Source organism: Notolepis coatsorum, assembly GCF_963971535.1.
Source record: "Notolepis coatsorum genome assembly, chromosome: 2".
Lineage (NCBI taxonomy): Eukaryota > Metazoa > Chordata > Actinopteri > Aulopiformes > Paralepididae > Notolepis > Notolepis coatsorum.
Window position 1 is genome coordinate 198,864,538 of NC_140166.1, and position 19,308 is coordinate 198,883,845.

General features: G+C 42.9%; 1 protein-coding gene across 1 annotated transcript in view; it reads right to left on the reverse strand.

The window, feature by feature from the left end:
* LOC311246527 (WD repeat-containing protein 47-like) overlaps nt 1-15,847 on the reverse strand; it is a gene marked incomplete at both ends in the record, with an annotated part of 39,900 nt that extends 24,053 nt beyond the window's left edge. The window contains 4 exons of the mRNA XM_084336677.1: nt 364-672; nt 4,521-4,605; nt 6,894-6,977; nt 15,690-15,847. Of these exons, the coding sequence (XP_084192803.1) occupies nt 364-672; nt 4,521-4,605; nt 6,894-6,977; nt 15,690-15,847 (636 nt within the window). The remainder of the gene's footprint in view (nt 1-363; nt 673-4,520; nt 4,606-6,893; nt 6,978-15,689) is intronic.
* Nucleotides 15,848-19,308: the final 3,461 nt, after the last annotated feature.

Genomic DNA, 19,308 nt, shown 5'->3' on the forward strand with positions numbered 1-19,308 from the left:
CGTTAGTGGTTAACATACCGTTGTATTCGTTCGGTACACTACACAGCCGTTTGGTACGGTACACACTGAAACGGTTCAGTTCCGTGCGGATACGTGTACCTTACTACCTTTACACCCCTACTGGTTACTGTAGACAACAGGCCCAAACACAATGCATTGTTGTTCACTGTAGACAATAGAGCCACAGAGAACATATTAGTTGGGAAGATAGCAAGCCAAATGAAGGTTTGAATTGATCACCACTTTATTGTCCGACAGATGAGGCTAGGCCTGCCAGCTGACTTGATTTAAATACTTTAAAATACGTTACTGTGGTATTGACTGAAATGCCTCTCCACAGACCAATGCCATCCCACACGCTACCTGGCAGAACTCCACGCAGCACTCATAGAGGATTCCTTTGATGAGCAGCTGGAAGAGGCGGTTGCCGCTCGCCCTGAAGCCGGCCTCGCTCAGCTTCCTGTCGGCGGGGATGAACTCGGCCACCATGGCGCAGGCCTCCTCCACGCAGTGGACGCGGGCCGAGCTGGGGTTCCAGTCCTTGAACTCCGCGTGGTGGGTGAGGCGCGGCAGGGTGAGCAGGAGACACAGCTTGCTGTAGTCCTCCTTGGCGGGGCAGTGCTCCTCGAGACTGTGGAGGCACTTCACCGCCTCCTGCATAGACACTTCCAACTGTTGGGGGGGCGGGGGGCATAGTTTTATATACAGACACCGGGGACATGTCCTACCAAAGCCACAGAAACACAAATTGTCCCTACCAAAATCTTTTGGAAAACTGTTTTAGTGTTATAATAAACAGATAATAAACACACTACTTTTACTGTCTTTTATACCTGTTCTTATGTCTTCAATTTATGCATTGTTTTTTATTCCGTCATTTGTGTGCTGATTTTATACCTGTATGTTCATTTTATACGAATTGCTGTGGGGCACTCTGGTTGATTGATTGATTGAAAAGTTTATTAACAGATTGCAGAATGGGTACAGTACAGTACAGCTCAATACATACAATTGTTAAGGGGATGCAGACCAGAGAAAGACTTTCGTCTTGTTTACATCAGGGTCCCCCATTTTCAATTCATCATATGACACACACGACATACAGATAGACAGACTGTGGTCCATGTGTGAAAAGTGCTATATGTAAGGGATAATGTATAGCTACGAGGTCATTGTCGCAAAATAATTGACCGACACAGAGTTTAAAATACCGAGCCACCTCGGCGAGGTGTTTTAAACGTCAGTGAAGGTCAATTATTTTGCGACAATGATCGAGTATAGCTATACATTATCCCGCTTATTACATGGCTAACTTACTAACAATATACCTAATTAATTTTACATCGACTCGCAACACTGGTTCTGGCTCCGCTGAGTGCTTGTCGCTCCGCCCCCCAGCAGCTTCCCCGGCAGCCGGCAGTGTCTGATTGCACTGATGTCAGTGGGCTTGATTGCGAACAGCTGCGCACAGCGGTCATTATTGTCCCACAGCGGTCATTATTGTGTAATATCGGACCTCTGACGCGCGCTATTGACCAATCACAAGCAAGCATTTCGGCGAATGTGAAAACGCCATGTAATAAAGATAGTTATTCATATTTATTATTATTATTATTATATTGTAAAAATGTATGCATTGAAATGTCTGTAAAGTCTCGACGACATTGAAAATGAGGGTGGCCTCAATTGTCTTTGAGAATAAATAAAGGTTTGAATTGCGGTCTTGCAAAGCAATTTATCTGCCTCAAGAAGCAAGCAAGCTATCCTATTATCTGCGATATACAATCAACAACCTGTACCTTCCTCCCTCCCTCATCTCTGTCCCAGTGCCTCACCAGCTCTGTCCCAGCCGCCCACTCGTTGGTCACGTTACTCTCATGAGCGCTTCATCAGCGACAGAGGGACCTTTGATGAGCAGCAAGTAAGTTTGAAGTTCTCAAACAATAGGGAATAAAACATGTTGACCGACTATTATTATTCTGTACTCACAATTGTATCATTGATAATAGTTGATAATAGTTGCTGAAAGCCTAACTGTGAACTGTATAATGTTAGCATCACTGAAGCTTTAGTGACCCAAATTGCTATAAAAAGAAAAAGTGCACAAAAAGTGCACAAATGCATCGCTTCAGGAGGTTAATTAAAGAAACAGTCATCAGGATCATCTGATGCTCTTATATATCTCAGAAAACTGTATTTACACTTACCATACATTAGTGCAAAATAATTACTTGAAAGGTTGAGAAAAACCAGGACACTCGACTGTCCCAGTGTCTTCTCATCCTTTCAAGTCATTTCCGTACCCTCTACCGAAGAGCACCTTCTTTCTTGTTTTAGGATTATTGGCTCTGCTGTTCCATGGCCCTTTGAACACAGTTACACACTCTCACACGCTTTTTTTTCCTATTTATTTTTTGGCTTTTTCTGTATTTTTCACCCATCCCAATTTAGTCGTTATGCCAATTCCCTTCCTGTGCTACCCACCCGCCCACACTCTCACACTCTAAGAACGGAAAATAATAATGGACAAAGTGATGATCTATGTGACTGAAATATGTGAAGATGCAAAATTGTTATTGCCAGAATAAGATGTACCCGATTAGCGCATTGCAAAATCAAATAAAAAAATTGAAAAAGGTATCCGTTATATAAATAAAGATGCAAATGTTACAGATGGCCAAGAAGAAAGGTTATTGTTATTGCCTGAATTGCATGTAATACCCGATGTATCAAATATGATACAAAAAATAAATATATATGCAAATAATATATATATTTTTATTTTTTTATTTTTTTCCATTTCATAAATAAAGACTTCAGATAATTATTATTTTCTTTTTTTCTGTCTATTATTTCTTGGGTCAGGTGATACAGGGTTAAGCATAATCATTTAGTTGTAGAGTCTAACAATGACCTCATCGTGGCAGGAAGTCAAATGAGGGCAACGTAGACTCAACCACTAAATTACTACAGTATCTTATTCCGCTTGGTCTACACTGTCTTCATTTAAAATAATCCAAACTCTTGGTGGCATCTTTAGATTGAAAAATGGTTTGTAATATGTGTGTACCGTTTTTTTTGTATGGTTTGTTAACACATTGGGGACGAACCATGGATAAATCCGTGTTTCGAATCCATGCTTAAAGGACCAACCACGGATATCTCCGTGGCAAGGTTGTTTTGGCTTTTATTCCATTTTAATAACATATTCAAGGTCGCCGAGCGGCACTGCAAATGTACCCTACTCTTTGAATTCGACAAAGTGCATTACCGGCCAGATCCTCTTAGGGGCACTATCTCGATAATGCAGTGTTCCCTGTGGATTTCTGGATTTCCAATGTAGTTTTCTACTGACCTGAAGCGATCCCTATAGCCTGTTGCACGGAATACGTTTTGGGACGCGGATTTCACGATGCAGTAAAGGAATTTATCATCAGCCAATGGACATATCAATCTACCAGATGGTGATCGATAACTGGGAAATGCTCTGGGGGATCCAACCGGCCCACTGTAAGATATTTTTTGCATAAATTACACGCTGATCAGGCATTGTTTTGATAGCCATCCACTTGATCAATGAATGAGGCTAATGAGGCTAACGCGGTTATTGGTAATCAATAATCAGAAACGGACGTCCCCCGCCCCCCCCTCTTTCATGCATTCGTGGTGGACCATCATACCGATCATATGCAGTTTGAGTTTTAGCTTTAGCTTCTGTATAACCGAAATGCCATTGGATATAACGTTAGTAGCTTAGCAGCCTTTATCTCGCCTTCCAGGAAATATCCCAGCCGAAATCCCTTATAACGCTTATATTCAAGACGCTATAAAATAAGAACGTATTGCTGAATTTTTTTTTCTTTAAGCCATTTTGAAGGGACGGTTTATGGTCTCAATTGACAATGAGAATGGACAGATATCAATACTATGAAGTATAGATTTAGCTCTACAAACAGCCTCACGAACTATGCAAGTCTATTATGAAATGCTGGCAGTCTAGAGTGATATTAGACGCATCCAAGTGGCCGGGAAAGTGTTAAAAAGGAATTGTCCAGCGAGTTCAGTATATTCATACTTCACAGCTTTGAATGACCTCCAGTCTTGACGGGGTCAGGAGAATAGTTAGGATCTACTGTATATTCAACACGTGACCACAGGAAGAAAGGTACATAATGTACGTTATGTTACTTATAGCCATAAGTAATATATTTTACATTTCATATCGGCGCAAAAGTACAAAACAAACACAGCGACCAGGAGTCGAACCAACAACAATTGTGGTGGCGGGCGAGTGCTCTCACCACTAGACTAAAACCACCCACCCATTTTCATAAATAAAATAAATACGTCAATATATTACTTATGGCTGTAACACATAACACACACTATTGACATTTTTCCTGTGGTCGATTAGTACTTTATTTACATATTTTAAGCGAGATCGGGCTGGTATTTTTTTTATCTCACTGTCAGTATGAGGAGTAATACTGTCGTCTCATTCGAGCCTTGCTGCGACTCACATTCTGAGGGTCTTCTGCCGCCGACATGGCGTTATTCACACACAGCGCTTCCAGAAACTTCTGTTTCAGAACGATGTAACGGAACCTGGACACACAAGAAACAGTATTAACCCTTACACTAAGGTTAACCTTAGTGTGTGTGTGTGTGTGTGTGTGTGTGTGTGTGTGTGTGTGTGTGTGTGTGTGTGTGTGTGTGTGTGTGTGTGTGTGTGTGTGTGTGTGTGTGTGTGTGTGTGTGTGTGTGTGTGTGTGTGTGTGTCAAGTATGGTCTGCTTGTTTTTGGTCAACGTCATTAATTTCTTTGTGTCACATTGCGCTGAGATTCTCTCATTGGAGATGATGGCTTCCTGGCCAGTGAGAGGCAGACAGTCAGAGTGACATGACAGTGTCACTACAGTACAAAGACGTGACCTAAATGAGTTCCCCGTTCCCCAGGCAGGCACGTGACCTCAATTTATTTACAAATGACATGCCACTTGTCCTAAATAAGTCCTATATTTCAATGTATGCGGATGATTCAACGATTTACACATCAGCCTCTACAGCCAATGAATTAAATACGGTCCTAAAGGCAGAGTTGAAATCAGTGATGGAATGGTTAAATAATAACAAACTAGTTCTAAACATATCAAAGACAAGTAGCATCATTTTCGGTTCAAACCATACTCTAAGAACGAACCCAGTCTTGAAACTTTTGATAAGTGATGTGGTAATTAATCAAGTCCAGGAGACTAAACTCCTAGGAGTAATATTAGACAGTAAATTGTCATGGTCACACTATATAAACAATATAGTAGTGAAAATGGGAAGAGGGATTTCTGTTGTTAAAAGATGTGCTCATTTGTTACCACTAAATTCTATCAAACGGGTAATTCAAGCTCTGGTTTTGTCTAATCTTGACTATTGTCCTGCAGTATGGTCGAATGTAACGACGAATAAACTGAAAAAATTGCAAATGGTACAAAACAAAGCAGCACGTATAGTGCTTCGCTGTGAGTACAGAACTAATGTTGCAGCGATGCACAGTTGTTTAACTTGGTTACTTGTCAAACATAAGTTACTCTGCTCACTCCTTGTATTCACTAAGAATATTCTTGTTACAAAGATCCCCTCAATTTTATATAGCAATTTATCTATAAGTCTTGACAGACACAACCATTCCACCAGACATGCTTCTGCACAAGGTTTTACACTTCCAAAAGTGAGGTCAAATGCAATGGAGCGAACTGTCATGTTCCGTGGTATGCAGGAATGGAACTCTCTTCCCAGACATGTTAAGCAGGAGAATAGTAAATGTTGTTTCAAAATCTTGGTAAAACAACATTTTCATACAAAGAAATTGACATTCCCTAATAGATAGTGTGTACGTAAATGAAAATGTATGTGTCTGATAAAGAGATAGGGATATACGTAGATGAAAAGGTATGTGTCTGATATGGATATATTATTGAAAGATTGTATAATTGGTTGATATGAACATAGATAATGTATGTAAAAGCTAAATAGTATATTATGCTGTATTGTATTATGAATTAATTAGGAGTAGGTATTGTTGTATTATGAATTCATTAGGCGTATATATATATATATTTTTTTTTTATCTACTTTTTCTCCCCCCCTTTTTCTGTGATTCTTCTCCCATCCCAATTTCCTCTCGTGCCAATTCTCCCTCCCTTGTCCTGATCGTTGCTCGCATGTGCCCCCCACTGGCCGGTCGTAGGGAGGATAGAAGCCCATCACATACATGTCCCCTCCGATACATGTTGAGGCAGCCAATCACTTCTTTTCACCTGCCAGCGCGGACTCTCATTGGCGAGGAGTAACGTGTAGGAGGCTCACACTGCCCCCGCCATTTTCCTGTCTTTGCTGTGCAGGCGCCCTGACCGACCTGTAGGAGTCGCTGTTTACAACGACCAGACTACCACCCTTCGACTCCCCTCCCGCTAACTCTGCCAATTGAGTCAGTATGACGGCCGGCCAAAGGCGGAGGCAACGCTGACAGCCGGATTCGAGACCGGTGTCTCTTGCGTTGGTGCGAGTGCAATGTCCGCTGCGCCACCCAGCCGCCCAGGCGTATATATTGTTGTATTGTATTATGAATTTGATTAGGAGTATTTATTGTTGTTTTAATTGTCTGTATGACATGTGAATGTTGTGAGTGTATAAAGTCTGTAACTGTATTTTACGTGTTATGGACCCCAGGAAGAATAGCCACAGCATGCTGTGGCTAATGGGGATCCAAATAAACTTAAACTTAAACCTCGCTCCGCTGGTTCATCCAACCCGGTCTCTTGTGGAGGGGGATATTATCAGTGCCTCTGGATATTTAGTATAAAACATTGGAATAATATATGACTAACATATTTCTCTCACCTTTTCTTGTCAAACTTCTCCATCCCTTCCAACGGCTGAATGAACTGCATGACCTCATCCCATTGGCCGTCTAGAATGAGTTGCCTGTTGAGAACATCCAATGAACAATTGAGAGCCTTCTATTCTCCAAAAGCTCATCCTCACATTGTGGGAATATTCACAGTTCCAACTTGACACCACTGGAAAAATTTGCCCAGGGATGGTGTATTGGATAAGAACCCAGGGATGGTGTAGTGCAGTGGTTCTCAAACTGTGGTACGCGTACCACTAGTGGTACTTGGTGGTACTGCTGGTGGTACTTGAAAACATTTCCAAAAAAGCTACAAAAAAAATATATATATATATATATTTTTTTTTTTGCAGTCAGGCCACTGAACTTAGAAGCAGGCCAGGCCAGTGTTTCTGGTTGCGGTGGCGCGATAGTTCGATAATCTAAGTGGGGAACAACCAGGAGATCACTGTGACAGAGAGTAATGCAGTCTAAACAGTCATACATCTTTAATTCAACTTCAGCCCTGATCATAACCATTTATTTTTAGATTTCATGTAATGTCAGATAAAAAATGAAATACTCCCACTTTTCTGAAAAGAGTTGGTGTTAAATCTGACATTACAAAAAATCCATCAAAATATGTGTTGCTGCTAATCATTGACACATGCCTAGCCTGTAATAATCCCCCCCAGAAAAATGTACTTTGCATTTGATATATTGAAAATATTTTACTTTTTGTGTGTTTTTTTTAACAATAATTTGTGATGCCATCACACAAACTGGCATTTAAAGGCTAAACATTCAAAAATGTATTGAATATGTGTTTTCTTTTCTTTTTTACAATAATTTGTGATGCCCATCACAAACACTGGCATTTAAAGGGTAAAAATTCAAAAAAATCCTGCACCAGAATGCAGGAAATTAAGTTTTTGTAACAAAATAATTGTGTGTGTGAGAGAGAGAGAATGACGGACAATTGCTTGCTGTGTGAGAGAGAGCGAGAGAGAGAGAGAGAGAGAGAGAGAGAGTGAGTGAGAGAGAGAGATAGAGAGAATTAAGTACATTTGCTGAAATACAGTTGTTCTTAATTTTCTCACTTGCTATGTGAGAATGTTAGTTATTATGTTCTCAATGCCCCTTGCATTGTATGAGTTGTGTGGAAGCGTTTGCTAGTTCTAGTGCTATCCCTTTGTACATTGTGGCTGTGTCTGACAAAAGTTAACAATAAATAATGGTATTAGGAATACATTTGCCTCCTGCGTGAACTGTGCATAGCTGAATAGACTGTATTTTAACGCCGGTCATATGGTGGTACTTGGAGAGCCAGCTACGTTCTCAGGTGGTACTTGGTGTAAAAAGTTTGAGAACCACTGGTGTAGTGGATAAGAACCCAGGGATGGCGGGCGGCTACGTGGCGTAGTGGGCAAGGCGCTCGCCACGAATGCGGAGACGCTGGGCTCGCCTGTTCGAGCCCAGCGCTCCACATTGCTTTCAGTTTAGCTGGTCGTTCATACTAATACACATTGGCCGTATTAGGGGGTGGGAAACTGATGGGTGGGGATCGGGCGTTGTGGACAGCGACTCCTACAGGTCGGTTGGTGCGCCTGCGCAGTAGAATCAGGAAGTGTCGGGGGCAGCGTGAGCCTCCCACGCGTTACTCCTCGCCACTGAGAGATCGAGCTGCGCAGGTGAAAAGATGCGACTGCTGTTACCTCAAGTACGGGAGGGGACTTGTGCTATGTATGACTTGCAGCCGGCTTGTGGGAGGCAAGAAACAGCGTTCGTGACAGGGGAGGGTTGAATTGGATGATACGAAATTGGGATGGGAGAAACATTTTAGAAAATGGGAGAAAAAGTGGATAAAAAAAAAAAAAAACCCAGGGATGGCGTAGTGGATAAGAACCCAGGGATGGTGTAGTGGATAGGACCCCAGGGATGGTGTACTGTAGTGGATAGGACCCCAGGGATGGTGTACTGTAGTGGATAGGACCCCAGGTGTGAGGTTCTGTCCTTGCTCACTTACTCGCTCTGTTCCTTTAAACCACCTCGCTCTGTTTTCCATTTGTTTCTGTTAATCATTTCATTCCCCCATTCACACGCTTCTTCCCAGAGACGTCGTTGATTGGTTCTCTCCCGTCCACACGCTTTTCAATCACATCCCCCAGCTGTCACTGCTTGTCAATCAATCAATCCCGTATTATTTATACCCCGTTTCCCCACTCAAGTTTTGTTGGATCGTTTTGATATTTTCTGTTTGCATTCGCCGTTCCTGCTGCTGCTGTTGTTCCCTGTGCTTTACCTCCAGGATATCCAAGAAGCCTTCCTCTTGGACACCTTTTTCCCGTGGCGACGCGCTCGCTCCGCTGCTGTTCCAGCGCTCTTTACGCACAACGCCTGGGTGAGTTTTTAATGACTGTCTTTGATCAAATTCCGTTTCCGTGTGTTTTTATAACACTGAAGATTACCACCTTTTTATCAGACAGTCACTCACCCAGCGGTTGCCTTTTTTGATTGTTTCACTGGGATAATATTTTGACCTAACATCTCCCACTGTGTGTTTTTCACACCGAAGATATTATCACATTGGATTGTATTTTGGACTTCGCTCTCAGTGTCTATTTTTTGCACCGAAGATATTTTTCACTTGGGATTGTGTTTTGGAACATTGCTCACTGTGTGTGTTTACACGAAGATTAGTTCACTTGGATAACTTTTGTTTTTGGGTACAAGTCACCTCTCCTGTTCTCCTGCTCGTTCTACCTGCACCCTGTGTTGACTCGCTCCCTCTCTCTCTCTCTCGGTCCTGCATCACCTCGGAGATTCTGCTGAGAGAAGTCTGCAGAGCGGCTCTGACGTCAGCATCTGCTACCCCCTACTACCACCTCGGGAGAAGCTGCAGAGCAGCAGAACTATTCATCCTTGCTTGAAGTCCAGTCTTGTTTAGACTCTTCCTATTCTGTGCTGTTTAGTTAGTCTCAATAAACAAGCCCCTGTTTTTGGCAACTCTGAATCCTACTCTCTTGTGTCGTTGCGTTTGGGGTCGGTGTCAAACCATAACACCAGGGATGGTGTAGTGGATAGGACCCCAGGGATGGTGTAGTGGATAGGACCCCAGGGATGGTGTAGTGGATAGGACCCCAGGGCAGGGGTCTTCAATTAAGTTTGGCCGAGGGCCAAATTTCTTCCAAGCCATTGTATGGGGGGCCGGTAACAAAAACAATGGCCAATTTAATATATTGATAGTGAAAACATTTTAACTCTGTGACAGACCACCTTATAACTAAGACATACATTTGTGGCAGAGGCAGATAATGGACAAATTAAACAAGCTGCATAGGTGGCCTAATAAACTGTAAACGACATACACATTTGCGCTGAACATTATACCTTTGTCTGTTTGCCATTTTATTATAAACCCAGAGACAAGCGCCTCTCTCTTATCGGCCTATCTTACATTACGCACAACCAATGTGTCTATCTGACGGCCCTTTCTGTGGAGCGCACTGGACTATTGAGAAACAATAGGAATTTTCCATTGGTTCTCCCAGTCCATGTGACCATTTCTAGCATTTCCATTGGCTATAGTGACAGACATAGATATATGATAAATGGATAGATACAGCGGATTAGATGCAGTCCAGAGAAAACAACCAATCTAGATATTTCAAGATTCTATGCTTTACATCCGCGCATTCTCTGAGAGATGCACTACATTTTTAGATGACAATCGATTCCGATACAATAAAGCAAGTCTTTATCACAAACAAATCCAAATATATTTAATGTTTTACAAAACATGTCTACTGTTGCGCCCGGCTTTAGAGGGTTAAAAGCCTAATAGTATTTTTTATTTAGTTAATAAATGTCTGGTTGTAATTCCTTATATACCTAATGTAGCGCATCTTCTTGAAGCAGATTCAGCTTTTTTTGCTCTGATTTGACTTCAGTTTAATTGCATTGTTACTGTTCCCATGTGTGGTGCCGTCACAGTCATATATAAGTAAAGATAAAGTTTGAATGACTTACTGAACTGGTGTTTTAATTTCACACCACACATGTGGTATGGCTTGTTTGTTATCTCACCACCAGGCGCTGTCCACCGACTTTTTTCATGTTGAGCAAGCACTACATTGCACCTCGCTGCCTACACTCTCAACATGGATAAAACAACGTATAATAAGCATTCTTTAGGTGGTGGTAGTTTCTCTATTTGGACATTATAGCTAACATATAGCCTAGCCTAGTTGGTCTGATATAAAAAAAAGTTGCCTATTGCCAACCTCTGGTGTAGTGGATAGGACCCCAGGGATGGTGTAGTGGATAGGACCCCAGGGATGGTGTACTGTAGTGGATAGGACCCCAGGGATGGTGTAGTGGATAGGACCCCAGGGATGGTGTAGTGGATAGGACCCCAGGGATGGTGTAGTGGATAGGACCCCAGGGATGGTGTAGTGGATAGGACCCCAGGGATGGTGTAGTGGATAGGACCCCAGGGATGGTGTAGTGGATAGGACCCCAGGGATGCTGTAGTGGATAGGACCCCAGGGATGGTGTAGTGGATAGGACCCCAGGGATGGTGTACTGTAGTGGATAGGACCCCAGGGATGCTGTAGTGGATAGGACCCCAGGGATGGTGTAGTGGATAGGACCCCAGGGATGGTGTACTGTAGTGGATAGGACCCCAGGGATGCTGTAGTGGATAGGACCCCAGGGATGGTGTAGTGCAGCGGTTCCCAAACTTTTTTGGCCGTGCACCCCCTGTCACCTCCCGACCTAGCTGACGCACCCCCCAATGGGTTTCTGTTAGAAAAAATTGTTGCTGGTCTCCGTGCACAGATGAAGCACACCTGTGTCAGACACGCCCGAGACATTATTGTTTATTATTATTATTATTAAAATGTACGTTTTTTATTAAAACATTTCTTGAATATTTTTGTTGACTAAATATTTTAGTTGATGAAATATTTTTTCATTTCAGTGTCACAGTATGACATCGATCTCCAAAATAATAAAAAAAAAAAAAATAGGTGTCGTGGGTCGTAGCCAGGAGAGGGTATTCAGACAGTCCAGGGAGTGAGTTTTTGAGGCCCCTCGTCACTAGAGGCCCACGAGCCGCGGGCCAAACGGCCCGGTCGTTAATACGGCCCTGGCCATGAGGAAGCGATGCAGGATTCCCAGACACCCCATGACGCGATTCTGAGTGAAACTCTGGAATGTGTGTGTGTGTGTGTGTGTGTATATGTATATGTATATGTATATGTATATGTATATGTATATGTGTAGGTGTAGGTGTGTAGGTGTGTAGGTGTGTGTGTGTGTGTGTGTGTGTGTGTGTGTGTGTGTGTGTGTGTGTGTGTGTGTGTGTGTGTGTGTGTGTGTGTGAGAGAGAATCTCCCCAGCATGTTTCCTCATATTTTTGAATATATAGTTTTGTATACTCTATAGTGGACAGGACCCCAGGGATGGTGTAGTGGATAGGACCCCAGAGATGATGTAGTCAGTGGATAAGAACCCAGGGATGGTGTAGTGGATAAGAACCCAGGGATGGTGTATTGGACAAGACCCCTGCTTCTGGAACCACAAGTACTGAACTCCACAAGTATTTAAGCATTACATCACACGCAGGAGTGGTTTGTGACCAATAAACCATGCCTAGGGGTGGTTGTTAGGCCCGAGGCGCAGCCGAGGGTCGTTAGACCCCCCTAGGCATGGTTTATTGGTCACAAATCACGACTGCACGTGGTGTAAAGCTTTTATACAACTGCCAGATTCATCCAACCTTATTTCTATACAATAAACACACATTAATCGAAGATTTATTGAAAAAACCATCCGCCAGAAAAAGTAGTTCCCACAACTCCATGTGGAAGCAGCTTGAAGTGCATCCAACCAAACTAACACATCCAACTGTGTATTATTGGAATGATTGAGAGAAGTTGCCTCATGTGGAAGCAGCTTGAAGTGCATCCAACCAACTAACACATCCAACTGTGTATTATTGGAATGATTGATTGAAAATTTTATTACCAGATGCAGAATATAAAGTAGGTAAAACAAATTAAAACGTTTTCTTTGCCCTATAGGAAAAAAACGTTTTCTTCGCCCTATTTTTTTATTTATTTCTTTTAGCCTAAACTTAACCAGTTGGAAACCAGGGGTACAGTAATAAAATTAGCAATCAACCAATCAATCAATTCAATAGACCATGCTCACTTAAAACAGCGCTGCTTCTCTCTCAGTCTGACTCCCCCGCTGTTGCAGACAGGAGTGTGTGTGTGTGTGTGTGCGTGTGTGTGTGTGTGTGTGTGTGTGTGTGTCACAGTGTGTGTGTGCGTGTGTGTGTGTATGTGTGTGTGTGTGTGTGTGTGTGTGTGTGTGTATGTGTGTGTGTGTGTTTGTGGGTACGCCAGCGTCGGACAGTGTGTGAGAGAGAACGCTGCAGTCTGTAGAAAGTAGGAAGGAAGAAATTTAAATCAATCAATTAATCTATCAATCAATCCGCGATTTTTCTTTTGTTCTAGATTGAGTCAAGACCCATCAATTACATCATCCAACATTGTTTAAAATACTAACACATTCCCCTTGACAGAATCGCTTCATATTTAGTCGTTATGGTGCTTTCAACATAACCATTTGTTGTCCGCGATCCTGTTTTCTCCCGGAGTGAGCCGGGGAGTGATATGTGATTCGGTTGTGGGCGGGTCCTGAGCCCAGGACCGTGGATTGTTGCCAATAAAGACGTGTGAATGGCCAATCAGAATCGAGAAATTTGCATGCCGTTGTATAATAAAAAATAATATAATATATATTTGTTTTAACATCCAACTATATCAATAAACACTAAATACTATCATCAACCATGGAAATCTCACTGTGGCTTTGCGGGGTAATTTGATAACCCAGAGGGAGCAGACAGCATCTACATTACGAATCCATAATAGTAAAAGGGTAATTTAATCATGCCTCAGGATTCTGCGAAATTCAATGAAGCGAAGAGATGGAGCTTCTTATTGAGATAAGCTTTGTGAATTGCCATTGACAACAAACACAGCGGGCTGTAGCCATACATGCCTTGTTGACAATAACATGTAAACAGTTCCAGTGATATTATTAGTAATAATCTGAAGGCCAGTAATTAGCTCGCTGATCTCTTTCTTTTAGCCAAGTTCTTCTTATTTATGTCTCAGAGATGTGGATACAGAGTGACTCAAAGAACACAAGCAAGAACCATCCTCTGGGTCAATCCTGATGAGTCACCTGGATGGAAAAATACATGCGTTACATGGCAGCCAGTTGGCTAAAGTAGGAGTTCTCAAGGTTTTGATGACCGAGGGCCAATTTAGTGACCCCAACACTGGATTGAGGGCCATCGGCTCCTCCTGGCTCCTTCATCTCGCTTCCACAACGAAAGGTTTCAATAAAGTCAAACTTTCAATCTTGCAAAAATGGCAATCACTGAAATCGCTAGCTAACGTAACTGCAATGATGATGTGATCTGTCTCGCGAGTAGGCATCTTGTGAGTCATACACTACTTGCAAGATGCCTAGTTGCCGTGCAACCAGTAGCCTAGCAAGCAGTTTTGCCCTTCCTAAAAGCAAAGTACTGTGTGATGTAGGGTGGTTTAAAACTGGACCAAACGCGTACATTTACACCTTAACAACTCATCGCAGGTAATGGTAAAAGGCTGCATTTATATAGCACTTTTATCCAAAGCACTTTACAATTTGTTTCTCACATTTTACCCATCCACTCACTCACACATTCACACACCGATGGCAGAGGCAACCATGCAAGGTGCCAACCTGCTCATCGGGAGCAGTTAGGGTTTAAGTGTCTTGCTCAAGGAGGACACTTCGACACGCTGCCTGGGAGGAGCGGGAATCACACCGGGAACCTCCGGATTATCAGACGACTGCACTACCTCCCAAGCCACTGTCGCCCCCGGAGACCCGCAGGTCTCCAACAACTTTTCAGAAGGTTGGCCCGCGGGCCCCACGTTGAGAATGCTTGGCTAGGATAGGTTCCTATAGGCCCTAATTAAACATTGTCTGGCATGGTGTTGACTGATACAGACCATCATTTCACTGATCGCTTTAGTATTGTGAAACATATAGCACTGTGCTGCATCCTCTCAAGTGTTTTAACCTTTAATAACTACAATACATGTCAGGGCGGCTACGTGGCGTAGTGGGCAAGGCGCTCGCCACGAAATGCTGGAGCCGCTGGGCTCGTCAGTTCGAGCCCAGCGCTCCACATTTGCTTTCAGTTTAGCTGGTTGTCCGTACTAATACACATTGGCCGTATTAGGGGGTGGGAAACTGATGGGTGGGGATCGGGCGTTGTGGACAGCGACTCGTACAGGTCGGTTGGTGCGTCTGCGCAGTAGAATCAGGAAGTGTCGGGGGCAGCGTGAGCCTCCCACGCGTTACTCCTCGCCACTGAGAGATCGAGCTGCGCAGGTGAAAAGATGCGACTGCTGTTACCTCAAGTACCGGAGGGGACTTGTGCTATGTATGACTTAGTCCACATTGCAGCCGGCTTGTGGGAGGCAAGAAACAGCGTCCGTGACAGGGGAGGGTTGAATTGGACGATACGAAATTGGGATGGGAGAAAATATAGAAAATGGGAGAAAAAGTGGATCAAAAAAAAAATAACTACAATACATGTCCTTTTCTAAAACTGGAAGCTCACGGTACAATTAGATGTGTATTTGTGTGTTCTACTGAGGAAATGGTTGCAAACCGTACATCATATGAAAGGTTAGAATGAGTTTCATTGGCCAGTTAAGCTGACATCCTGGTACCTGAGGAACAGCATGTCGTCTGAGTACAACCCGTTGATGACGCCACTCTCCTTCTCCAGGGCCAACATGCTGATGTGCAGCTTCCTGGAGTTGAGGAAGTCCAACATCAGCTTGATCACCTCCACCTCCTTGATGTTGATGGTCTCCTCGGCTGTCATGGTTACCGGCCCGGTTCACGGGTGTCCAACTTTTTAAAGCGACAGGAGGGAGAGACAGAACATGTGTACGATAGGTTGCTTACAAACACACCTGTGTCAGGCTGTGTGTGTATTATTGTCATAAAACTGGATATGTTTGTATCAGACAGACAGGTGTCTCAATAGTAGTGGGCATAATTTTATGCTCAACTTCGAGGAGCAGAGTCGTGGATTTCCCCCGTGTGGTGAGAAGTGGTAAGGAACCCTAATGATTCTGGATAGAAATAGTGTTATGTGATTTTATATTTTGGTGCAAATAAGAGCTAAGTGTGAAAATGGGGGACCCTGATGTTAACAATTGTGTGTATATTGAGCTGTACTGTATTGTACCCATTCTGCAATCTGTTAATAAAGTTTTCAATTCAATCAATCAATCAATCAATCAATGACGGACATTGGAACCACTCATGCAGACCAGGTAGTAACTGGAGGTTCGGTAAGCATGCTGTATTAGTAGGTGAGACCGAACCTATACGGTCAATACTACTAGTGTAGCCTATATTTATGTACAAATTATACCCCATTTATTCAGACATAGATTTAAATTACCCAATAAACTATGGGCAGGCAATAGGCTAATCAACACCATGCTGGCTGCTGTAGCATAAGAATATGATACTTAATTATGCATGATGCACTTGTCTTGTGTTATTGTCTATAGGAGCAGGGGGTGTGCGCAATACCCCGAGGGGCCTAAACGCGACACCGCCCAAGTATTCCCTAAAACAAGAGAACACAATCACGCCCATGTGCCTGTCTCTTGATAAAGGACTTGTACATGGCACTGATGGCAGCAAATCTAATGTGATGATACTGCATTACATGGTGTGTCAGCTACCTTGTTTATATTCGCTGGCATGACACTGCGCACAGGCAGGCATTCAATGAAACAGCAGACACAGCGCAGTACAGCCAGATATACAGTACAGGCAAGAAGACACCGCGCAGTGAATATGCTGTTCATTTGTCATAATGTGCAGGTCCATTTATTAAAGCGGACATGGTGCCTGGAATAGACTAAACTAGTCATCAACAACAGGCGCCACACCAACATACATTAATCGAACTATCGTACCTGTCAATTTTCACCGATAAAGGCGCCGCATCGGCGAGTCCGTAGTCCTCCTGGGTGCACGAATTTGAATGTCATTTGATGTTAAATGTGCTTAATGTTCTTGAAAGGTCCCTTCGGTTGTATTTCTTGTACACAGCCGCCGGGTTGCCAAGCGGACAAGTCGCAAACCACCAGTCAGTCGATGACGCTCCGCTCACAAGGCGCGTCCCGCTCGTTTCAGCAACTTTCCACTGAGCTGCTGTACAGCTAGTCAGCTTGCTACCTACAGTATGATTACCTGTGCAATTCACAGATAGGCTATTGTGATTAAGTAGCCTAAATGACCGGTATAACAATAGCCACATTCACCAGATAATTATAGCGAGCAGTTTATTTGGCAGACAAGCATTTATTCCCCTGGGCATGTGAAGGGTGTGTCCATGTCCATCTGTCAAACTACCCAAAAACCTTGGCACCAAGAAAGTGGTAAGAAACACATGAAGAGCTTGAAGAAATGCCCCAAACTGCTCTAATAAATAGAACAAGATTCGGAGTAGCATAGAATGTATAACATTGCAGCATAGATAATAATAATGCGTTGGCGGGCCTATACATTAAATCAAATAAAATGTATTTTAAACTTAAGGCCCGACGACAACACACGGGCCCCATGGGCCGGACACGCCTTCTATAAACAGGTCAAGAAGAAACATCACAATAAATCAAGAACAAAATAAAAACATCATAAAGTCCAAACATTTTTAAATAAATAAAATAAATGAATGCAACACTACCAGACATACCCCATGCGAAGGTGAGAGAAAAAAACTAGCAATAGGGGGGGAAAAGCACCACATGCAATGTGGAGACACCTTATAAGGGCCATTCAAGGGGGGATCTCCCTAGATGTGGTGATAGTGTTGCAATTAAACAGGTGAAACAGTTGGTAAGCATGCACATATACGTGTAATGAAACACAAATAAGTGCATGCAATAGCAATAGGGTATATAAGAACATTTTGAAAGATTGAAAATAGAGCAGATTATGGATCCACTTAAGGTATGGGGGCGGCATAGATGGGATTGCATTCCTCCCGGCCATCATCACGGGACATCCACCACTCCGGTCATCACCACGAGACAACCTCTCACTCTAATGTTGCAATAAAACAGGCAAAACAGTTGGTAAGCATGTACATAATTTATACATGTAATGAAACACAAATAAGTGCATGCAATAGCAACTACTAACATTTTGAAAGATTGAAAATAGAGCGGATGACGGATCCACTTGAGTTATGGGGGCAGCGTAGAGGGAATCACATCCTCCCGGTCATCACCACGAGACAACCTCTCACTGTTACGATTCAAGGTAGGAGTTGAGTTCCAATAGTAGAAGGTAATAAGGAGACAGAGATGTGGTTGCTCTTCTCAAAATGCGTGTTCTTTTTATCATCAGAATCACTAGAGCAAGATAATGTAACAATAACAAAAGAGAAGCCAGGCTTCAACTGAGGGTACTTAAGGAAAGATAATTAAATAATATAAACAGCGACAAGAGGGTCCATTACTTGTCCTGTGGCCTACTGCTAGCAGGTTTTGTTTGAAGATCCGACAAAATACAGAGAAGAGATTACTATATGGCCAATTTCCCAGCAAACCACACGCAGCAATTAGTGACAACAAACCACAGGTGACAGTCAATCAGTGCTAATTACAGAGAACAGGGTGACGTACTCCAGAATGGGTTTCCAGTCCTGGGAGAGGACAGAAGCCCAGAACGTTACACTCACAGGGAGACGGGGATAGGCGTTAGACAGTTTGCGTGTTTGTGATGAGCGGCCATAGCAATATACAAGTAGTAAGCATGTATGTGAATAGAATAGAAGTACTTAACCCAGCACTGAACCAGAACAGGCATGCATGCATTGATTGATTGATTGATTGACAATTGTATTAAGAGATTGCAGAATAGGTACAATACAGTATGGTTCAATACACACAATTGTTAAGGGGATGCAGACCAGAGAAAGACTTTCATCTAGTTTACATCAGGGTCCCCCATTTTCAATTCATAACATTTATGACATACACGACATACAGATATACAGTACTGTTACATCCAGACATTTGTGACATATGGCATGGTGACAATAGAATCAAAGTATTTAAGACAATTGTGAAATTTAAGTAATGGATAGAACTAAGAACTACTGCAAGCATACAGGATGAGATACAAGACGATGGCTCAGGGCGGCAGGAGAAACCACTCAGAATAGGTCAAGGCAGAGCAGGTACAGTAAGGTTCAACGCTGCAGACCAGGTGGTGCTCATGTCCAGTATGAGGTAGAAGGTCACTGGAATATCT